General features: G+C 50.7%; 5 protein-coding genes across 5 annotated transcripts; 3 read left to right on the top strand and 2 right to left on the bottom strand.

Moving 5' to 3' along the window:
• Nucleotides 1-172: 172 nt before the first annotated feature.
• Nucleotides 173-3,456, top strand: BO88DRAFT_17579 (putative C6 finger domain protein). The gene is made up of 3 exons (XM_025701700.1): nucleotides 173-590; nucleotides 645-2,190; nucleotides 2,244-3,456. The coding sequence occupies exons 1-3, from the start codon at nucleotides 416-418 to the stop codon at nucleotides 3,391-3,393; spliced, it is 2,871 nt and encodes a 956-aa protein (XP_025568412.1). The 5' UTR covers nucleotides 173-415; the 3' UTR covers nucleotides 3,394-3,456.
• BO88DRAFT_17580 (uncharacterized protein) lies at nucleotides 3,457-4,116 on the bottom strand. The gene has a single exon (XM_025701701.1). The coding sequence runs from the start codon at nucleotides 3,978-3,980 to the stop codon at nucleotides 3,519-3,521; it is 462 nt and encodes a 153-aa protein (XP_025568413.1). The 5' UTR covers nucleotides 3,981-4,116; the 3' UTR covers nucleotides 3,457-3,518.
• A 4,282-nt stretch (nucleotides 4,117-8,398) lies between these two features.
• BO88DRAFT_440045 (BAR domain-containing protein) lies at nucleotides 8,399-11,756 on the top strand (the record flags this gene model as incomplete). The annotated part of the gene is made up of 8 exons (XM_025709756.1): nucleotides 8,399-9,079; nucleotides 9,160-9,250; nucleotides 9,306-9,788; nucleotides 10,505-10,553; nucleotides 10,689-10,844; nucleotides 10,914-11,475; nucleotides 11,530-11,661; nucleotides 11,724-11,756. 8 exons carry the CDS (start codon nucleotides 8,399-8,401, stop codon nucleotides 11,754-11,756), a joined length of 2,187 nt encoding a protein of 728 aa, XP_025568414.1.
• A 1,668-nt stretch (nucleotides 11,757-13,424) lies between these two features.
• BO88DRAFT_378053 (sterol homeostasis protein ARV1) lies at nucleotides 13,425-16,858 on the bottom strand. The gene is made up of 7 exons (XM_025704428.1): nucleotides 16,481-16,858; nucleotides 16,121-16,410; nucleotides 15,488-16,064; nucleotides 15,182-15,420; nucleotides 14,724-14,795; nucleotides 14,622-14,675; nucleotides 13,425-14,553 (listed from the first exon to the last, which is right to left on the bottom strand). Exons 1-7 carry the CDS (start codon nucleotides 16,728-16,730, stop codon nucleotides 13,495-13,497), a joined length of 2,541 nt encoding a protein of 846 aa, XP_025568415.1. The 5' UTR covers nucleotides 16,731-16,858; the 3' UTR covers nucleotides 13,425-13,494.
• A 948-nt stretch (nucleotides 16,859-17,806) lies between these two features.
• BO88DRAFT_400291 (polyamine acetyltransferase) lies at nucleotides 17,807-19,625 on the top strand. Its single transcript, XM_025705524.1, has 3 exons — nucleotides 17,807-18,645; nucleotides 18,719-19,171; nucleotides 19,231-19,625. Exons 1-3 carry the CDS (start codon nucleotides 18,250-18,252, stop codon nucleotides 19,252-19,254), a joined length of 873 nt encoding a protein of 290 aa, XP_025568416.1. The 5' UTR covers nucleotides 17,807-18,249; the 3' UTR covers nucleotides 19,255-19,625.
• Nucleotides 19,626-19,914: the final 289 nt, after the last annotated feature.

Consider the following 19,914-nt stretch of genomic DNA (forward strand, 5'->3'; position numbering starts at 1 on the left):
CATAGATCATTCGATCATAAGGACCAAACGTGGATCCATTTAAAGGCGAAGGCACCACCAGGCAGCTCCTTATGGTCATATACAACAGACATTATCAGCTTAATGACCTGCCCCTCGATATCAACTGTTCGAAACGCATTGTGAAGATGTGCTGACTTCCATCCAGCGGGGCAGCCTTACTGCCTGAGGTGCTCAATCTATGGATTCCAGCCAATCACACGACGCATCGGCTGGGCGGCAGAACTTCCCCGTCGGATCTCCCCACGCATTATTCGCTGCTGCTATTCTTTACACCCACAGGCTATGAGTCTCCACATCGGAATCCTTGACTCGGTACCTAGTCTAGGCGCCTTACAGACTATCGGTTGCTGTCTTGTGACTATGGAAACGAACTTGCGCTCAATTCCCTGCCGCCATGCAAGCAACCGACCATACCCGGAAATCACTACAAGACCCATCTGCCAGTGGGCCAAAGGCCGCGCCGGGTCCTGACACTTCGGCGGAAGTGCAGGGAGACTCCACGACGGCGGTTTCGGGCAGTGGATCTACTCAGAAAGTGCCTAAGAAACGCACCAAGTCTGGATGTCTAAGTGAGTGTCTTCGGTGAGCGTGTCTTAGCGACTCGAGCTTACCAGCCCTAATAGCATGTCGGCAACGTCGCATAAAATGTGGCGAAGAGAAGCCCATTTGTAACAATTGTATCAAGTCAAAGCGCGATTGCAAGGGCTATGGCCCTCGCCTAGTCTTCAAGGATCCATTGGGCATTACGGGTACCTCCTCGCAACCGGCAGCCATCAGTTCACAGACCTTCAATGTGCCACCTCCCAACGAGGATATCAATAATGCTGTCTTCCAGCAAAGACAAGCCTGGTCTGGCCAACCGGCCCTTGCTCCAAAGCCCGTTGCAACCGCAACTTTGGAGCAGACTCCCCAGCCTGTCACAGCCGCGGCGCCTCATGAGTTTCAGATGCCAAGCGCAGCACCGTTCCAGCCGCAGTCACATACTCTGCCGCAACAGGAATATCCAGTACTCCGTGAGCCGGCAGACACCTTGGCTTTCCTGGACCAACAACGGTCAGCTGGCTTAGAGCCGCGGTACCAGACTGATACAGGCATAATATATCCGCAAACATCTTCTCGGGCACCCGGCGAAAGATTTGCCCCCCCAACCTCATATCAGGTACTATCGAATGTTGAAGAAGAACGCGAAGAAGACTATTACGATCTTGATACGGACGAAGAGAGCCATGAGCAGACCTTGGCACAAGATTACAATCAGCTCAGCCTTATTATGGCATCCGCTAATCGCGACCAGCAGCAGCTTCGAACTTTCACCACCTACCTAAATGAGCCTAACATACTTACCTCTTATTCCCCAACTTATGGCTCCTCTCCATTGAACAATCCCAAAACAGCACGCATTTTCTTGCATTTTATCCATTCGACCGGGCCCACTCTATCCGTTTTTGAGCGGCATCCAATTGATCCTTCCACCATGTTGGGGTCCCCGGTCCCAATGGCACAACAGGGACTCTGGACCTATACGCTTCCTCTCAAAGCCTTGGAGAATCAGCCATTACTGCAGGCCATCCTAGCTTTGAGCAGCCTACATATTGCTTACCTGCAACAGGCCCCGCCAACAGTTTCTCTGAAGCACTACCATTATGCTCTCAGAAGAGTCGGTGTCGCAGTTGGCCTACCCATGCGGCGCAAGCAGATCAGTACTCTTGCTGCTACACTTTTGCTAGGATACTACGAAGTAATGGGGGCCGATCACTCCAAGTGGAATAGTCATGTCGCAGGGTCGGCTCAGCTGGTGCGCGAGATTGACTTTGCTGGCATGACCCGTAGCCTGCGTGCTCAGCGGCGCAGGGTGTGGCTTGAGCGACATCACAGGGGATCCTCCGTTATATCCATAGTGGAACCCTCATATTCAGTCAGCTATGGGTCAGAAGATGACCCTTTTGCAGAAAAGGAACATGACATCGACGAAGATTTGATAGGCAGCCTTATTGGCCGGGCTGTCAGTTACGACGAGTTCGGACAGGTCGATGATGGTCAAGCCAGCTCTCGTCCCGAGAGACATTTCACTAGGAAAGACATTGAAAACTTTCGTATCCAGTGCGATCTCTACTGGTGGTATTTGCAGCAGGATGTCATGCAGAGCATTATTAGTGGCGGTCCGTTATTGTCAGTAACATCCCCACTCTTTCATTTATGTACCATCAGACTGACAGTAGCAGCATTTCGTACTCTCAATGGGGACAGTGTCCCCCGCGCGCCGGAATGGGTCGACTGGATGCTATTTACGGCTCTGCGGATCATCTGTGGCTCTTGCTGGGACGACTGGCCGATTTTGGTGTTCGGGACAGAAAGCGGAAGCTGAGGGCAACAGAGGCTACGGGATCACAGTGGCGGCCTGATGCCAGACTCGCTAGGTTTATGGCTCGTTTCACAGGGAGAGCACCGGAACAGCAAGCAAGACCGTCGGCCGGTGGCCCTGTGCAGCCTCCTTCCGGTGCGCCAGCGGCTGGTCCGCCGTTCTATGGCATGGCTCCGCCCCGTGGACCAAGACATCCTCCACCAGCCTTTGTCGAATTCCCTCAACATGGCCAGTACGACGATGAAAGTGCCGGGAACAGTTCATACGAAGAGGCTGAGGTTGAGTGGGAGAGTATGTTGATGGCATTCGACACATTTGAAAGCGCTCTCGGTCCGTATTTCATGCCTCTGCCTCCCGACAGTGTGACTCCGATATCATCTCCTTTCGGGCTTGCTCTGCAGTACCGAACACATACTATAGCTGTTCTGTGGGGCTATTACCTCACCGGACGAATTCTCTTACATCGGTTACATCCATCGATGCCTCCCGCCATGATGGTATCTGCAAAGGTAGCGGCGCCGACTACAACAGGATACTCCCAGGCTATTGGAAGAATCGCGGCCGGGATCTACAACTCACAAGTATCTCATCTAGACGCAGGGAGCCTGAGCCCGACACTCGGATCTTGTCTTATCAAGATGACCGTGCCGATCTTCTTCGCAGCAATCCAATACACAGACCCCGCACAACGAGATTGGGTCGTAACAAGGCTGCGCAGCCTCTCCAAAAAGAGTGGTTGGAAGACGTCCGAATCAATAGCCAACAGTTGTGAGAATGCGTGGAGAGTCGCCGCGAAACAAGGCCGTGGACCTCCATATGAGCGGAAAGACACGACCGAGTACGAACGGGCATCAACGTGGACACCACCCGTTCAAGAGACTCCCTTGGGTAACCCTGGCGAAAGACGTTTTGTTACCATCGCCAGACGCCCAGCAGAAGCCGGCTGGGCGATGGGACTTCTAAGCCTGGAAGATGACGTACTGAACCTCTCAATCGAGGATCGGGTATGAGTACTTCGTAGTAGTTGCTGGCTGGCAAGGTTTCATTTAAGAATAGGCCAATAGATGGCAGGCCTGAATTACAAGTCAGTAGAAACGTTGTCAGTTAACGTCAAGCCACACGATCTATCAATTTCCTATTGACAAGGGCCCCTGAAGCAACCATGGCAACATCCATATTTATCCCTTGTCATCAAGGTGTCACAGACGACAGCATGACATCTGGATTGTGCTGTCTCCACCCCGTTCGAGACCTGCAACGGAGCTGCCGCTGTCAAAGTCACAGTCATTGATGGTTCGTCGCACGAAACCCCTCCAGCGCAGCCTGAGTACAAAGTATATGTGATGTATCCACCTCGAAAAACAATAAAAAAAGAAGAAAAAGGAATGTTGCCACCATCCTGCATGGGCTCGACCGGGCTCTGGATTTCATACAGGACCGGTCGAACGCATTGCGCCACTGATCCGCACCGCCCCTGCAGAGAAGGATGATCTCGTCCCCTTCCCTCCCTTTGTATCTGCTCTGGTTCGGTAAAGTCCGTTTTGGAACCACCTGGCGGGATCTGATTCCTCGCATGGCCCTGCACGTGCATATGCATGCAACTAGTCAACTGTCGGGTCAGATGTGATTTCTCTATTTTTTTCCTTTACCTTCCGTCTCTCCTCTTGTTCGAGATCGAGTCTAGAAGTTGCTCCAGAAACATACATGTAGTAAGGCTGATTTTGAATGTTGGTTATCATCAATCTGTGTTATTTTTGTTTCAGATTTCTGGTTGATGTTGCTTTGTTTTGGTTCCTGTGGTGGTGGTGGTGGTGTCATAGGTTGATATGCAGATTATTTAGTGTGACGGTCTTATGCATGATAATAATCCTACACTACGTACTGTGTATAACCATCATGATATAATCCCTGTTTAGTCTGGTTGCCAGATATGATCTGTCCTTGTCTTAGAACTATTGCATATTTACTAATGAACTTCATACTAGGATCAGGCGCTAAATATGAATAATCATGTTCTTGTCAGGCATGCTTCACATGCAGAAAATGTAATGCAGATCTTGAAACTGGCCCAAATAATTATATTATTATTATTAGTAGTAGTAGTAGTAGTAGTAGTAGTAGTAGTAGCAGACGTGGTGGCTACTTCCAGTATTGATTTCTGTATATGAAATATAATATATATGAAGCTACCTTTACTAATATTGGTTTCATAGTATGGCTTGGATAGTATTTTCATTGTTTCGAACAGTACTATAGTACTACCTACTTTACTAGTGGAACTGACAGTAGGTCAAGGTGAATATATATCTTGACCCAACGAGTTGCCAAGTTTACTAGATAGACGTTTCGAACAGTTCCTGACACAACTGAGATTAAGAGTTGAAACGGATAATGCTCAATATGATGCGATGTATATGGTAATTCTAAAACTGATTACTATTGCCAAAATATAATATATGTCTCCTAATGAAGCAAGAGTAGATATTAATACTACTAGTAGTATTATGAGGTAATGGTATCTCTCTTGTGGCAGCGAGCATATTACTGAGCATGAAAAGGTGAACGGAGAGGGATGATCCCTGGTATTATTGTCGCTGCCTTGAGGTAGTAATAATAGTAGGTTAGACAGTCATCATTGACTTGTGCTACTATGAAGGTCCAATTCATTCTTATGATGGAGACAGCATATCCGGGCTATCAAGTATATATATGTAGTACTAGTACTATTCTTCTTTGCTCAGTAAGCTCCTGCTGAAGATAGTACTGACCAGGCTTGGATATAGTAGAGAAATCGGGACACATGTAAGTTTTGAAAAGTGTTCTTGACTGTTCGAGAACGCTTGGGGGCCAGTATTGGATAATGTAAACCGTAGTATGCGAGCCTAGAGGGGGAAGGCAGAACTGTCATTAATCTAGCAGGAATTTGAGTGAGTGCAAGATTAACGCGCCAGTCCAATTGTCAAATTATAGTGTGAATAGCAGTGATAGCCAAATTTGGTTTGATCAGGCACTGATGAGGAAAGGGGCAAGCCGTCCTTTCCAACTCGTCATCGACGCGAGAAATGTCGTAAAAGGTATTGTCTAATCGCTATAGACTGTTGATGGCCATGACAGACTGAGACAAAAAGGCTTGAATAGCTTGACAACGATGCTTGACAGCTAATGCAATTGACCGCTTCAAGCAACACGCAAAGACCGGGTGTGTCCGAGAGCACCCAGGCTCGGCTCGAGACATGAATTCCTTTTTCCAGCTTTAAATCAAGGTTTAGTTCATTATCAGTATCACAAGTTGGGCTCAGAGGCCCTGGAGGAGCCCAATTGACCCAAGTTATCCCGTATTAGGAATCCCGAGAGCATCACATAGGTAACTCGGCCGAATTTGTGGGCAAGAGCATACGTACCTTTCTGAGTCATGGCACAGGTTAAGCCACCCAGGAAGGTAATAGTGGCAACTCCACTTCACGCTTTCACTCTGACAACGCGGTATCAGGGAATGATGGGTTGCGCTCCGAAGTCTTCCGGGGATGGCCTCGAATTACTCTGGCTGTGATGATAGGGGACAGCTGTAACAGCTGCCCACGCTCACCGCTCTTGTGTAGATTGTTTGCGACAATGCAACACTTGGATGTGAACTCGTATGGGCACATACTGTTGGAATCAGCTATCATTCAATTGAGACATCCCTCCATTTGTCAGCCGCACGGACGGTGGATATCATGCACAAGGTATCAATAGGATAAGACCATGCAAGAACGGCATGCACTCACCCGGTAAATCCTAGGAAGTTTGTTTCAAGCAGAAAATAGCTATACGAACGGACATCAGCCATGGGAGGGACATCGCTTCCGACCAATGACAATAATGAATGTTGGACTACAAGGGAAGACACAAAGGACTGAGTCCTTACAATGCGGACCATAAGCTCCTAGGAGAAAGGCAATTATGACCTGGAGACCATGCATTGTCCAAGTTTTTGTTGATAGTATCAACGGAAATAGTAGTATGTCGAGCGTGTCCATCATTGGGCCGACCAAATCAAAATCAAAGGCACTGCAGACTGTGGGGTCAGGGCATATCCCTGAGTTTAGTCTAGACCTGAAGCGATCTTTCCAGGATGGAGAAGCACAGAGAGAAATGAGAGAGCAGTGAGTGGTGAGTACCCGACGATAACAGCCATTGAGGAGGCGTGCAGGTGACTTGCCTGGATGGAGTCTTGGCGCAGGCGACAGTTGGCAGCACCAGACTAGATTTGTTTTTTTGAAGATGGCTTCGGCCTCGTTCTCGTTGGCTCCGCATTAGTGCAGATTAGGCGGGCCTAAGCCCTTGCTAGGCTTGCCATTATCGCGCGCCCCCCATGGCTTTATTTTTGACGTCGAGTCTGCAGCCAGCAAGAACATCATTCACTAATGGCTGCACTCCGTTTTGGGAATCAAATGCATCCATTTATCCTCCTTGTGTTGAAGGAACCAATGATCCCTATTTTTTCATAGAGATCTCCGAGAACATTAGTCTCGAACATGGTCTTCTTCCCCTCACATTGCCCCGCTGTGTTCCGTTTGGGTGTCCATTCATACCAGATCATCTCAGGTACTCATCAGCTTCTCACGAGTCACTTACCTTGGGTCGAGATCGTTCGAAACCCGCAGTGGATCAGTAAAAACGGACAAAATGGCTTCGCCAGCAGTAAGAAAGCCATGTACAAGTGGAGAGTTAACTTAATTGAGTTTCCAATAGTGTTGTTGGCGGGCGATCAGGTCAAAGTACAGTTGGTCAGTTGCAATCCGCTCCGGATATCTGAGTGAGCATCAGGCCACTCAGAGACTTGTTATTTGACCTCTCTATCGTGATGAAGGCTATTATCGCTAAATGCAGTAGTCCACACTGGACGGAGGCTCCAGTGAACCAATCGACCATCGTGCCCCATTGCCAGTGAGACCCAACATGGGTCCCGTCTGGTGGAGTGGTATCTGAAAGCCAGAGGGACGTAAGTGGTGTCGGGGCAAGCTGGAATTCTCCGAAGTGTTCGGTCCATCACACTAGTATGACATCGCAAGGCTACCAACTATACGTGGAGGCAAATGTCATTGGGTTGAATAACCGCTCCCCTGAAGCGGTTCTAGCCTACCAGCAGCATGCGCTTAGGGTGAAACTCCCCCTGTTGAAACTATCTGGGCACGAGATCGAGCCGGGGGGTCGTGCAGGGTGGCTAGTGGCCCAGCAGCTCAAGAGGCAGATGCTCCATCCGGGTAGGATTTGCTCCCTCCCGCAGCGGCGTGATGCATGACGCACCCACTGCTAGAGGACAGCTGGACCGGCAGGCCTGCACTGCCTACGCCCCGGAGAGGAGTGGTGCAGACCAGAATCGGGGCTGAGGAAGAGGGCGAGAAAGCGAGAGAGCCAGCCGGAGGAAGCAACGAAAGAAGGCGAGAGACCGTGGCGAATGGCTAAGAATAATCGAGACCAGACGCATACACGTGGGCCCGCCTGATCTGCGTAAGTTACAAGGGACTTTGGCTGTGTTTCGGTGGTTTGGCGGTTTTTTTGCGGTATCTCCGCTAACGTCACATTTGCCGGGGTTTTGTTTCGCATTTTTATAGATGATGTTTTTTTTAATTCTATTGTAGATACTAGAAACGGTATTTATCAGTAAAGAGAAGATTCGTCTGCATTGCAAGCCAGACACTTTTATACAAAAGCCAGTCCCTCCCCCACCCCAGAAAGAAACTGCAACACACACTACACTACACTACACCACACAAGAAGATCTACATCGCTTGGAGTTGACTATTTCACTCTCACACACGGTTCAGCAACAGCCCCGACGTCATCGCTCTTGTCGCAAATCCATCTCTCATCAACGGTTCTGCTTTCTTTGCGCTGCCCCGCCATATTTTTAATCAACGGCCCGCCCCAGTCAGCCGCTGCCGTCACCCACGGTTCGCTTGCAGTCAGTTCCTCTCCCTCTAGTATTCTCCCTATCAGGTCATCCACTCCTTCAATCCAAACATATCACACATGTCTCGATACGGCGACTACCGTCGCTCTACTGGGGCTCTCGACGAGGACCATTATTCGCGGGACCGTGAGCGTCACCGTCACCGTCACCGTTCACGTGGACCCCCGGTACTCGAGCGCCCCCGCCGTGTCGAAGAGGATGATCGCTTCGAATATCGTCTTAAGGAACAGGAGCGATACGGGCCCCCTGCCCGTCGCTCTGAAATATTCTACGAGGATGATCATATAGCCTACTCCCCAGGCCCGCTGGTCACCTACCGCCATGCCGAGAGCCCTCCCCCGCGCCCGCGCCTTCTGCGCCGACAGTCTTCCTTGGACACTTTCGACCGCCCAACACGCAAGGTCGATGAATATTACTATAGCGACTACCCGCCTAGAGCTCCCCCTAGTCCCCCACCGATGCGAAGACGGGGCTCCTTCCACCGTGTTCGTTCGCCCGACTACTACGAGGAAATCCGTATCGCGGAACCAGACTACTATGGCGATGAAGAGTACCGGGAGTTCCGTGAGCGTGATCGGATTGTGGAGCGCCCACGTCGCTCAGTGAGTCGGTATCGTGGGAGAATGGTAGAGGAAGTTGACGTGGAGAAACCGTATCCTCGGAAAGGCAGAACTCGCATGCCTCGCAAGTTGGTTCACACCAGTGCGATCCGCGAGTTTGGCTATCCGTATGAGGAAGAGGTGTGTATATTTCATGGATACAAAGTCGAGCTGGAACAGAACATGGCCTGGGCCTTGTCCAACGCTAACCGTGGCTGCAGGGAAAAATGATCATCATCCAGGTTGCTCTTTCCAAGGAGCAGATTGACGAGGTCATCAGTCGAAGTCGTGAGATCAAGCGCATGACCGAGAGTAGGTTTCCCACGTGCTTGTCATCAAAAGAGCGATGATGCTGACGGTCTCCAAGCACATTATAAGCATACTTCTTCACCCTCACCCGTTCGCGACAGACATCGCGACCGCATAGTGGAAAAAATCGCCATGGAGAGTTACACACCCCGGACGAGCCATGAGACTTTGCTCATCGAGCCATCTCCATCCCGGCACCGGTCGCGGTCGCGCCATCACCATCATCACCACCACCATGGCGAGCTGGAGGAAACGAAAATAACCAGGACAGTCTCTCGGACACGAAACGTGTCCGTCCAGGGTCGCCCTCGCCGTCGGTCATCGCCCGTGCGTAGAATTGAGCGGTATGACGATGGAGCGCAATCCACTAAGCTTCAGTCCGGCCCACTTGCAATCGTTGTACGTCCGCGAGACAGTGATGACGATCTGCGGGAATACACGCAAATCGAGCGACGTGGCGGTGGGGAGGTGATCCGAGACACGGAGATTATTGGCGACGGCGAAGAAGAGGAGATCCTCGAGGTGAAAAAAGATCGCAGAGGTAGGATGAGCCTTGTCCGACGCAAGCGGTGAAGTGCGGATTCTAAGAGATGATCATAGGCCCGAGCTCACGGCTCATGAGAGCGATGATGGCGACTTTGACTTAATCCGGGTAACTGAATGCGGACTCGGAGAGCATTTTTACGACTTTCAGCTATTCCTTAACGATTTCGGTGTCTCCTTATTTTCATCTGTACTATATCAGTTTGATTGCGATGACGACTTGTACTATGAATCGATTGGTGCGGTTGGCGCCATGCTATTACGACGACGTAACGACAATGGGATTCTTGTTTGTTCATGGGCTTGTGCGCGTTATCAAGGTCTTGTTCCTGGGTTTGTTTGTGGATTGTGGGTTTAGACCATGTTTAATACTTACCAGGCCTTTTCTGGGCCTAGTCAATGCAAGAAATGTGACCAGTGGTGTCCGCACATTAGAGTTTGTCTAAGAGTAAGATGTGTAGCAGTAAAGTAGAACTGTCCACATGATAACAGCCTGATATAGCGATGCTGCCTGGGTGCCTGGCACATGCCGGCATGAAACCGTGGCGGTACCAGCGATACGAAGGCGGTGTCGCACCAATGAACGGAAAGTGGCCTCGACTCCGCGATCTGCACATCAACACCATCTTCTCTCTGACCCTCCTATTGCAGACTTCCTGCATTTGTATTCAGTTTAGATATATCGTGCTTATTTCAGAATCTCAAGGAATTCAGTGTCCAACGACATCATGGATAAGTTCCAGGCGTTCGGAAAGAACCTCAGGTGAGATAACTGTTCCCCTCCGCAATAATTTCTCCGATTAGGAGACTGTCCGCATTTCCAGCGGCACTCCGATGCTGTCATACACCCACACTGCAAACCAAGCATTATACTAACATGCTATGTCTTATCGAACAGCGCGAGCTTCTCGCCCTTTGCTGCGCGCACTCAGCAGATGATCAAGGAGCAGCTTGGTCAGGCCGATGACCGCACTCAACTCCCTGATGAGTACATCGAGCTGGAGAAGCGGGTGGATGCCCTGAAGATTGTCCACCAGAAGCTCCTTCAAGTGACGTGCGTGATATCTGCTCCTATACAATGTTGTCTCTGCGTCAGCTAACATGTTGACACCATCACATGCAGTTCCCAGTACTCCAACGAGGCCTATGACTACCCGCCCAACATCCGCGAATCCTTCAACGACATGGGCCGCACCATCAGCGAGAAGGTTCAGCTCCTTTCCCAGGCCTCCTCTCCCGCTGAGGCTCAGGCTGCCCTGACTGCGCCTCCCTCGGCCAAGCCGCAGCCCAAGACCTTTAACCACGCTATTGCCCGCGCCTCTCTGGCAGGTTCCCAGACTCTGGCGCAGAGCTCGCACGGTGAGGACCCTCTGGCTACTGCGCTGGAGAAGTACGCTTTGGCGTCGGAGAAGGTGGGCGAGGCCCGTCTGGCCCAGGACGCTCAGATCCAGTCCCGATTCTTGGCTGGCTGGAACACCACTCTTAACACGAACTTGATGTTCGCCGCGAAGGCACGTAAGAACGTTGAGAACGCTCGTCTTATGCTCGACTCGATCAAGGCGAGCAAGAAGGCCGCCGTCAGAGGTGACTGGGACAGCCTGAGCGAGGAGGCTCGTGCGGAGATTGAGCAGGCGGAGGATGAGTTCGTTGGACAGACCGAGGAGGCTGTGAGCGTGATGAAGAATGTACGTTGTTTAATCTGTGTGGAAGAGATCTTAAAGACTGACAGAATATTTCAGGTTCTCGATACCCCCGAACCTCTGCGGAACCTGGCCGACTTGATCGCGGCGCAGCTAGAGTACCACAAGCGGTCTTACGAGATACTCAGCGAGCTGGCTCCTGTTGTCGATGGCTTGCAGGTTGAGCAAGAGGTATGATCGATCAATATTCACTGGTGGTTTTTTCATCGTGACTAATTGGCATCTTCCTGCAGGCCAGCTACCGTAAGAGCCGCGAGGGCGCGTAAATCGGTCGTTGCTGGAATTTGTCGCCATTGTCTCGTGTTGTTTTGTTGCCGCTTGTTATTGGAAACTAGCCTCGTTTGATTCACCCTGTTTGTCTTGCAAAATTGTTCTATATCCCTCGATGTGTGAATACGTGGGTTATTGACTGCCTGAAGCGTAAACCATGCAGTGTATATCGTAGACTGATAAAGTCGATGCATATCAAATTGACATTCGCCTACTATACCATTAGCCCGGATATCTCATCTTAGAAAACTCCTCAAAATTACCCTGCGCAACGGCATACATCAGATAGACTTAGTCTCGTATCTCTCCTAACCATAAGATAAAACTTACAATAAAGCCAGTCAAAATCAATATCTCGACATCCCTTCTGCGGAGCACCTCTCCATAAGATACATCATGCCTCAGGCATCAATCCCGAGCAGCGGCGCAGCTCCGCCGATAACCTCCCTCTCGATAACCACGTAACTCCGTCCCCCGTTCCGACCAGTTAGCTGCGCGACAATCCAGTCCTCCACCTACCACTGCGACCCTACCTCCCTCCAGCGAGCTATCCAGACGAGCGAATCTCGAATTCCGCATTCGCGCCATTCCACCACCCAGCCAGCGAGTCACCTACTTTCCAGCTAGTCAGCTACCTAGCTACCTACCTCCACCGGTCCTCAACCTACACCCTCCCCCAGACACACCGAAGGAACATACAAACAAGAGCGAAAGAGAAGAACAAGAAACAGCAAGGCTGGACCTGCTGTACACCTATCATTTTCCGGAACATACACTCGATCGATTCGATAGATCAGAGCAAAGAAAAGCAAAATGGCGAACGGGTATGTTTCTGCTTGGTGTACACCTACCTGTCTGTCTATAGACTGGATGATGATTATCTGTCGATGCGTCTTTCCCCAGTCATGGATAAGATATGATATTGCTAAATGCAAATATATACTAACATGTGATATATTGGAATGATAGCTGGAGCTTAATCATCGGCCTCATCTTTGTGGTGGTTGCTTCTGTCCTGGCGTGGATCTTTAGTCCTAAGGGGGAGAATCAGACGTGCGTTTTATACATCCTTTATTCCCTCCTTCGATGTATTGAAGGAGGTAGATCAGGGGTTTTACTAACTTGTTGGGATGTAGTGTCTTCCGTAGCACGCTTGTGCTTTCTTTCGTTTGTTGTTATTTGATGTGGGGTATGATTGCACTTTCCTTTCCTTCTCCTCCTTTTTATTCTGTTTTATTGGGTTGGCAAGACGTGGCTAACTGGCTTTGTCTTGTAGCTATTACATTCTTGGCGCAGTGGCATCCGTTGATTGTGCCGAAGAGGTCGGATATTCGGCCGGGGAGGGTACCGCAGTAGGTACTTTTTGTGCTCGGTTTTGCGGATTGTCTGTGAGAGGTAGTGTGAGGGGAATATATTCGGAGAACAAGTGATGTTATTGGGGTGGACGGGATGCGATTGAATAGTTGATATCAGGGGAAGCGAAAGTAGGGGTCCTGAAGGTGTGACTGAAGTGGAGGGAGGTGATACCATGATATAAAATGTGGGATTACTGTATAGCTACGCTACTATATCTTTTGTCTTGTTGTTGCGTTTGGTTTGAATACCTATTTATCCAATTACGGTCTCTGTATGGTATGGGCTTGTGGATTGTAGATGTTCATTACGTGTAGTAAGTGGTATGGTATATTACGATGCTAGGTCTGTCTATGTATGTATGCTCTTCTATAAGAAAGTTTAACCAACCCCAACTGCCCCCAATATCACCCTCTGTACAGTCCACCGAGCGGCTAACCCCGCCACCGCCAATGCCACCGCGCGTAGATACCCACACCCAAGCAGGATATACAATGCTTCGATATTGCTCAGCAGCACGAGATGCGTATCCGCCGCTCCCAGAGAGAGCAGCGGTCCAAGGAGGTCAATGAAGCTAGCTAGATAGCTGGTAGGTACAGACTCGGGCATGATTCTGATAAGACTTTCCAGTAACGAGGACGAGCCAGGCAAGGAAGAAGTCCCAGTTGCGGTCGGGTGAGCTGCGGTGAGAGTTGCTGCAGGGCCGATGCCGTTGCCATCTAATGTCTGCTGGATGATAGTTGTCTGGCTGCCGGCGCTGAGGAGGGTGTTGTTGGATCCGGAGACATTGGACGCATTTCCGCTGCCGTCGGGGCCCCAGATGACCAGGAGGATTGGGAAAAGCTTCGCGCAACTGCTGACGAGCAAGGCGGTGCTGATGGCGGTAGGGCTGGCTGGTGAGGGGGGCGGAAGGGGTCTGATGCTCTGTGCTGGGGCGGTGGAGGCGCGTCGGAGAGGTGGTGGGAGGGTGGTGAAAGACCCTTGGGGTGTTGTGGGTGGGAGATGGTGGATGTCACTGGCTGAAGTGCTGGCTATTGTTGATACATCGTTGGAGGAGCCTTGTGGGGTAAGCTTTGGTGGGCTTAGTGTCGATGCTGGAGTAGGCGAGAGCTGTGTCTGGCTGTTGTTGGTCTGCGATGGGAATGATGGGAGTATGGGGGTGGAGGGGTTGGAGAAGATAGGTGCTTCTGTCGCATTGCTATTTTGAGAAGAGCCAGTGTATCCGCGGGGCGTTGGAGCAAGGATCGATGCCAGAAGCCGGATGGTCAGGTGGTGGGCAAGAGTCGCCAGCGCATTCAGGCTCAGGAAGAAGAGATATTGGACGATGATGGGCGCGCGCGAAAGAAAGGTAGTTGCGAGTGATGGGGATTTCTCAATCCGTGCCCATGTCAGGTAGACATCGAATAGGAGTAGTAGAATCCCAAGACGGATTATGGAGCGCTAAGCAAACGGTATGTGTTAGTCGCAGTCTGCAATGTCGTAAGTGGATGTAGATAGCGAGCACTCACATCGAACTGGTTGTCGTCTCCCCCTAGCCGATTGAAAAGTAGATGGCGATATACCTTGATGGTCATCAGCGAGCTTATCACCCATGCATGCAATTCACATACCTGCGGCTTGATAAGGACGAGATCAATGAAGATCACAACGAAATCGTGCTCGACGTATTTGTCCGCGAACCGCTGGCAGCGCGGACATTGCGTCAGACGCACACCTTTACCCAGGGAACGGTCATCGGCGCGACTGTATGTGCTGTATAAATGAGAGACCGGATAGGAGCACTCGATGCAGATGGGCATCGTGTCATTGACTCCTCTTCATAGTGGAGGAGCCCATAGTCATGGGGGAAGAATTACAGAACCCCGTGGGCGAGACTCCGATGCCCGCAGGAGATGCCGAAGGCGGTGAGAGTATACTGTATAGGACATTCCCCTTTATGCTTTTCCTGCACTTCGCTTTAACCATACGATAGGCTTGATTATTGTCTAGGACCCATACTGGATACGTCGATTCTTCTTCAGTGCTAATATGGCTCGACAGTACTGCTATTCTACAGCTTGCTTCCTACCACAGGAATGGGTAGGATGTTGTTCCGCTGGCTCTGCAGCCGCTCAGTTGTCGTCTTGAACAGACGCGGCAGCCCCGTCTGCTCATACGAGACTCCCTCGACAATCAACTGTGCGATACCCCGGGCTGAAAGAAAGACCTGCGGCATTCCATGTCCGGTGAAGCCGGCAACTATGAGCTGCCCAGGCTTGTTGGGAACATGTCCGACGTGCGGTAGCGAATCGGTGCTATAGCCCATGACTATCTCAAGTTAGCACCTTTCAAAACTATATTGATGGTAGAAACAGCAAGTGAGATGGATACATACTTCCTGACCAGACCCGGTCTGTATATGCTCCCGTGTTCTCCCACCCATGGAAGTGTCTCTGCATATAGTTATCGAAATACCGCACTGCCGCCTCAACCGTTCGGCTGTCGTCGGTATTGTTGTACCAGCTATCTCGGTCCTGATAATAGAAGGTCGACTTTGCTCCGCCTACAATAATACTTCCGTCCGGTCGGGGAATGAGGTAGTCATAATGCCAGCCATTGAATCGCAGCATATACGAGCGTTCGAGCGGCAATGGAGGTGGATTGGGTACTACAATGCGACTGCAGAATCCTCGTACTGGGATGATTTTGTCCTTGTACTCCGGTGCAATGGACGACGTGTATGCGTTGGTAGAAAAGATGACCCATTTGGCGCGGATTGAGCCACGATCAGTGGTCACCGTCCATCGGCCTTCGTCATCCGGGACTTCAGACACTTGCGTGACGGGGGTGTGTGTCTGAAGGTTCACTCCCGCCGACACAGCTTGCCTCAAGAGATGTATAATGAACTTATACGGCCAAAGTCGGGCGGTACGCTGGTTGAAGCAAGCCAAGGCCCCCTTTACACCGGATACCTAGGCGATGTAAGCCGTGCTGTCCTAGGTATGTAAGTACGTAGAATGTGACATACGGTCTCTGCCATTTCAGGTGGAGTATATCCGACATCCTTGATCGTTTCCACGCCCTGAGAGACAAGATAATCATACCCGGCCTTCACCTTTGCAAGCTGGTCTTTGTCAAACTGTATATCGCAGACTCGGTTTACCTCTAAGTCGCAGTCGATCTTCTCCTTCTTAACGAGATCTTCAATGACGGAGACATGCTCCATCTCAAACGCAGCGACTTCAGCCGCCGCTTCTAATCCGTACTCCTTGGCCAGATTACCAATCCGGTTGAATACATCAGGCTTCAGGTGACCACCTACACGGTAGGGCCCGCCCTGCATTAGATTTGACAAGCAGTCTAGATAATGATATAGATGGGTACTTGCCATTGCGCCCTGTAGCCCCCGAGCATGCCTGTCGTGCTTCTAAGATCGCAATGGAAGGCTGTTCTGCTAATACGAGTCGGCTGCGCTCGAGGCAGTGATAAGCAGTCGAAGCTCCAGCATAGCCGGCCCCAATGATAACGATGTCAGTTGTTTCTGGAAGTGACTCTGTAGAGCGAAAGTTATCCAAGGGATCGGGTTCCGACCGCCAGAAGGATGTCAAGCTATGATCAACAGGGAAGGGTTTAGCCATCTTGATGCAAGAGAACGGTAACCAGTCCAATTCGCTGCAGCAGACAAGCAGGAAAGTATATTAAGTTACTATCGATGTTGGTTTTATATACGGGGTAAGAGTATCTAGTATGGCGGTTGAGATAAGAATGTCTGCCAGCTCATCGATGCGTTGGTCGGCATTGGACAGAAGCGCCGACGGACTGCAGCGGAGTGTCTGTGCCTCGTTTCCGATATCTGCTAGCGTCGACAGGGGGCTTGGATCCGATAGTCTGGCAAGCTTATCAGATTGCATCTGTGCTGAAGAATCATGGTAGGCCATGATGCCGGGGTGTGTTGTGCACGAGGTGTCTCCAGCCCCTCGTGTCGGAGGAAATCCAACGTTGCATTCAATGTATGATGATGCCATGGTTGGAGAAAGCAAAGGGTCAAAGACAGTGAGTACACAGCCAGTTTACTCCATTGATAAATCCTAGATGCTGTCAAGCATGGCAAAATAGATCTGTGCAGAATTACTATTATAGGAAAACATGGTCTCACAAGGCTACGAGTGATAGATTGAGGTACAAGAGAGGAACATTCAAAGACTCAGTCCAGATAGGTATGTATCGGTAACCTCCACGGTAACGTGGCCCCCATCAATGAAGCCAGCCAATTACAAGTGATAAAAGTTGAATTGCACGAGCGCATGGACACGTAATGATACCGTACCGCCATGACCTGCAGGAGCCTTTATCAGTACCTGTCCGGTATTGCCCGCTCATCTCGCACTGCCAGCTGAAGGTCAATGTGCTGCCCCGCTTCCCTGTTGTAAATGTTGGAACTGAAGGTCCTCACGGGAAATGAAGTTAGGGTATCAAGGCATGTAGATGGGCGAGAAAAATGTAACAGCCAACAGAGTTACTCCAAGCGACGAAGAGAATTGGCATCAGATTTTAGGTCTGGGGAAGGAGACAAGTCCTTCATTCAATCGAGACACCTCTCCACCCCCAGCCAATCACTCCTGACGGAGATCTGTCGCATTCCCTCCGCGTGTGGCAAACCAAACCAAATCAAATCAAACCCACCCCCTCGCTCAATGCAATCTCAATCGCACACAAACTCTGCCTGCGCGAACTGATTGATCTCCCTTGTGCGCGTTCCAGAAAGGCTCCCCCCGTTTCTCCTTGACGCCTGCCCAGCTCGAGTCATTACCCAGTTCCTGCCTGCTTGAAACTCTTTCCCATCTCCACCTCTCCTCTAGAACTTGAGCTTCTGGAATCGCAATCACCACTTTGCTTCCCCCCCGAGGCTTATCGGCCGCATTAAGCTAAATCGATCCCCACCCGGTTTTCTAGGCTTTCCCGAGCACTTCGTACCCCTCGATTCCCTTTTTCGTCCCGTCTTTTTACCTTCCCGGTCAACCCTCGGCCTTGATTCTGTCCTTGTCACGTTGCCTTTCTTTTCACTCTTCCAATTTTCTTTCTCCCTGGCCCGAGTGTTGCGCCATCGCTTTTTACATTGCCCCACTACTCCTCACAACTCGCGTGAATACCTACATCATGTCCGACCAGGCCAGCTCTCACTACCAGGAACCCATTAACGGGCTCAAGCCGTTATCGAATGCGGAAGGCTTCGACTTGCCTGCTACCGCCAGCGACCTGTCCCGCCGCGCAGAGCGCGCAGAGTTCTCATACGCCGATGGCCAGCCTCTAGGAGAGGCTGAGATTGAAGAGGATGACGATGACGAAGAGGAAGAAGTCGAAGGGGAATATGTCGCCGTGGACCATGACGATATCAACGAGTACCCTTACTGGTTCCGCCGCCCGCCCGTTCACCAACGCACAAAGTTGGACGAACTGCACCCGTTCGTGCAGGTTCTTACCGAGTCGAACGTGGAAGATTGCGTCAAGGTTGAGGAGGCATTCCCTGAACATGAGCGCTGCTCGCGCGAAAAGGTATGAGTGAGGTGCTGGATGCTATGCGCCAGTCAAGCAATTTGGTTGGAGCTTGAGCTAATTGGGTTCACAGTTTCGTTATCGCCTGAGCAGATGCCCGGAATTATGTCTCGGCTTGTTTACTCTTCCAATCCTCGGTGAGGGCGAGCCTAAGCCTCGCCCAACGTTGGTGGGGCACGTCATCGCCACGAGAACCTCGAACCCTGTGGTGACGGATAAGTCTATGGAGCTACCGGCGAAGTGGCAGGAAGAGCGCATGACTGTGGTGGACGGAGAGACCGTCGGTCATGACGAGTATGGCAGCACGATTGCCATCCACTCTCTTGCTGTGCTGCCGGAACACCAGGGCAAGCAAGTTGGCAGCACATTGATGAAGGCATACATTCAGCGGATCAAGGATGCGCAAATCGCCGATCGCATTTCCATCATTGCTCATGGCCCCTTGGTGCCCTATTATCAATCTTTTGGTTTTGAGAACCGCGGTCCTAGCAACTGCCAGTTTGGCGGTGGTGGCTGGGTGAACATGGTAAGTTTTTTTTTCCAGCATATATCTGGTTGCATAAGACCGAAGCTGACAGTCCATAGATCTTCGAGTTCGCCAAGGAGTAAGCGCTCGTGGGCCTGTTCTTTAATGCTACTGCATCTCTGGGGCATGGTGTTGTGGTTTTTTTTCCTCGCCCTCTTATGTCGTCTTCGATTTCTCACGTTTTGTTCGTTTCTCTTGATCTTTTTTCACACTACCCCATTTTATATGACGCATGCTATGGATTACACAGGATTCGGTCTTACTGGTGGGTTCATGATAAAAAGCAACGGCGTTTGTCGGGCTACGAGGGTTTAGGGACCGATGATGATGATGCTGGTATTATGATGGCCGGATTGAAGCACCACGGGATGGTTTGGTCAGGGCAGGCATATTTGTATCATAGTCCCCGGTAGTCAGTGTAAATGAATATATGGTATAGACATGGTTCGAAGAGTTAAGAGATACGAAGGTATACTACTAATATGCGTAAGTACCCAACAGCTGCTGGCTGGCTGGCTGGCTGGCCGCCTCGCCTAGAAGCAGTCCGAGAAACTCCAAAGGGGGGAAATTCCCCACATTAGTCCAGCGCTCACCGCCCGCCAAAATCTGCCTCCGACCGCCCGGAATATTTTTTTTTCTTTTATCGCTCCAACGCAGATTTGCGCTTGTCCACCTCTTATTTACTAACCACGGGGTTTTTGTTCAAGAGTCGCCTGCTGTTTCGACTCCATCCCCGGTGCCCA

This window comes from Aspergillus vadensis (assembly GCF_003184925.1).
Source record: "Aspergillus vadensis CBS 113365 unplaced genomic scaffold BO88scaffold_1, whole genome shotgun sequence".
NCBI classification, from domain to species: Eukaryota; Fungi; Ascomycota; class Eurotiomycetes; order Eurotiales; family Aspergillaceae; genus Aspergillus; species Aspergillus vadensis.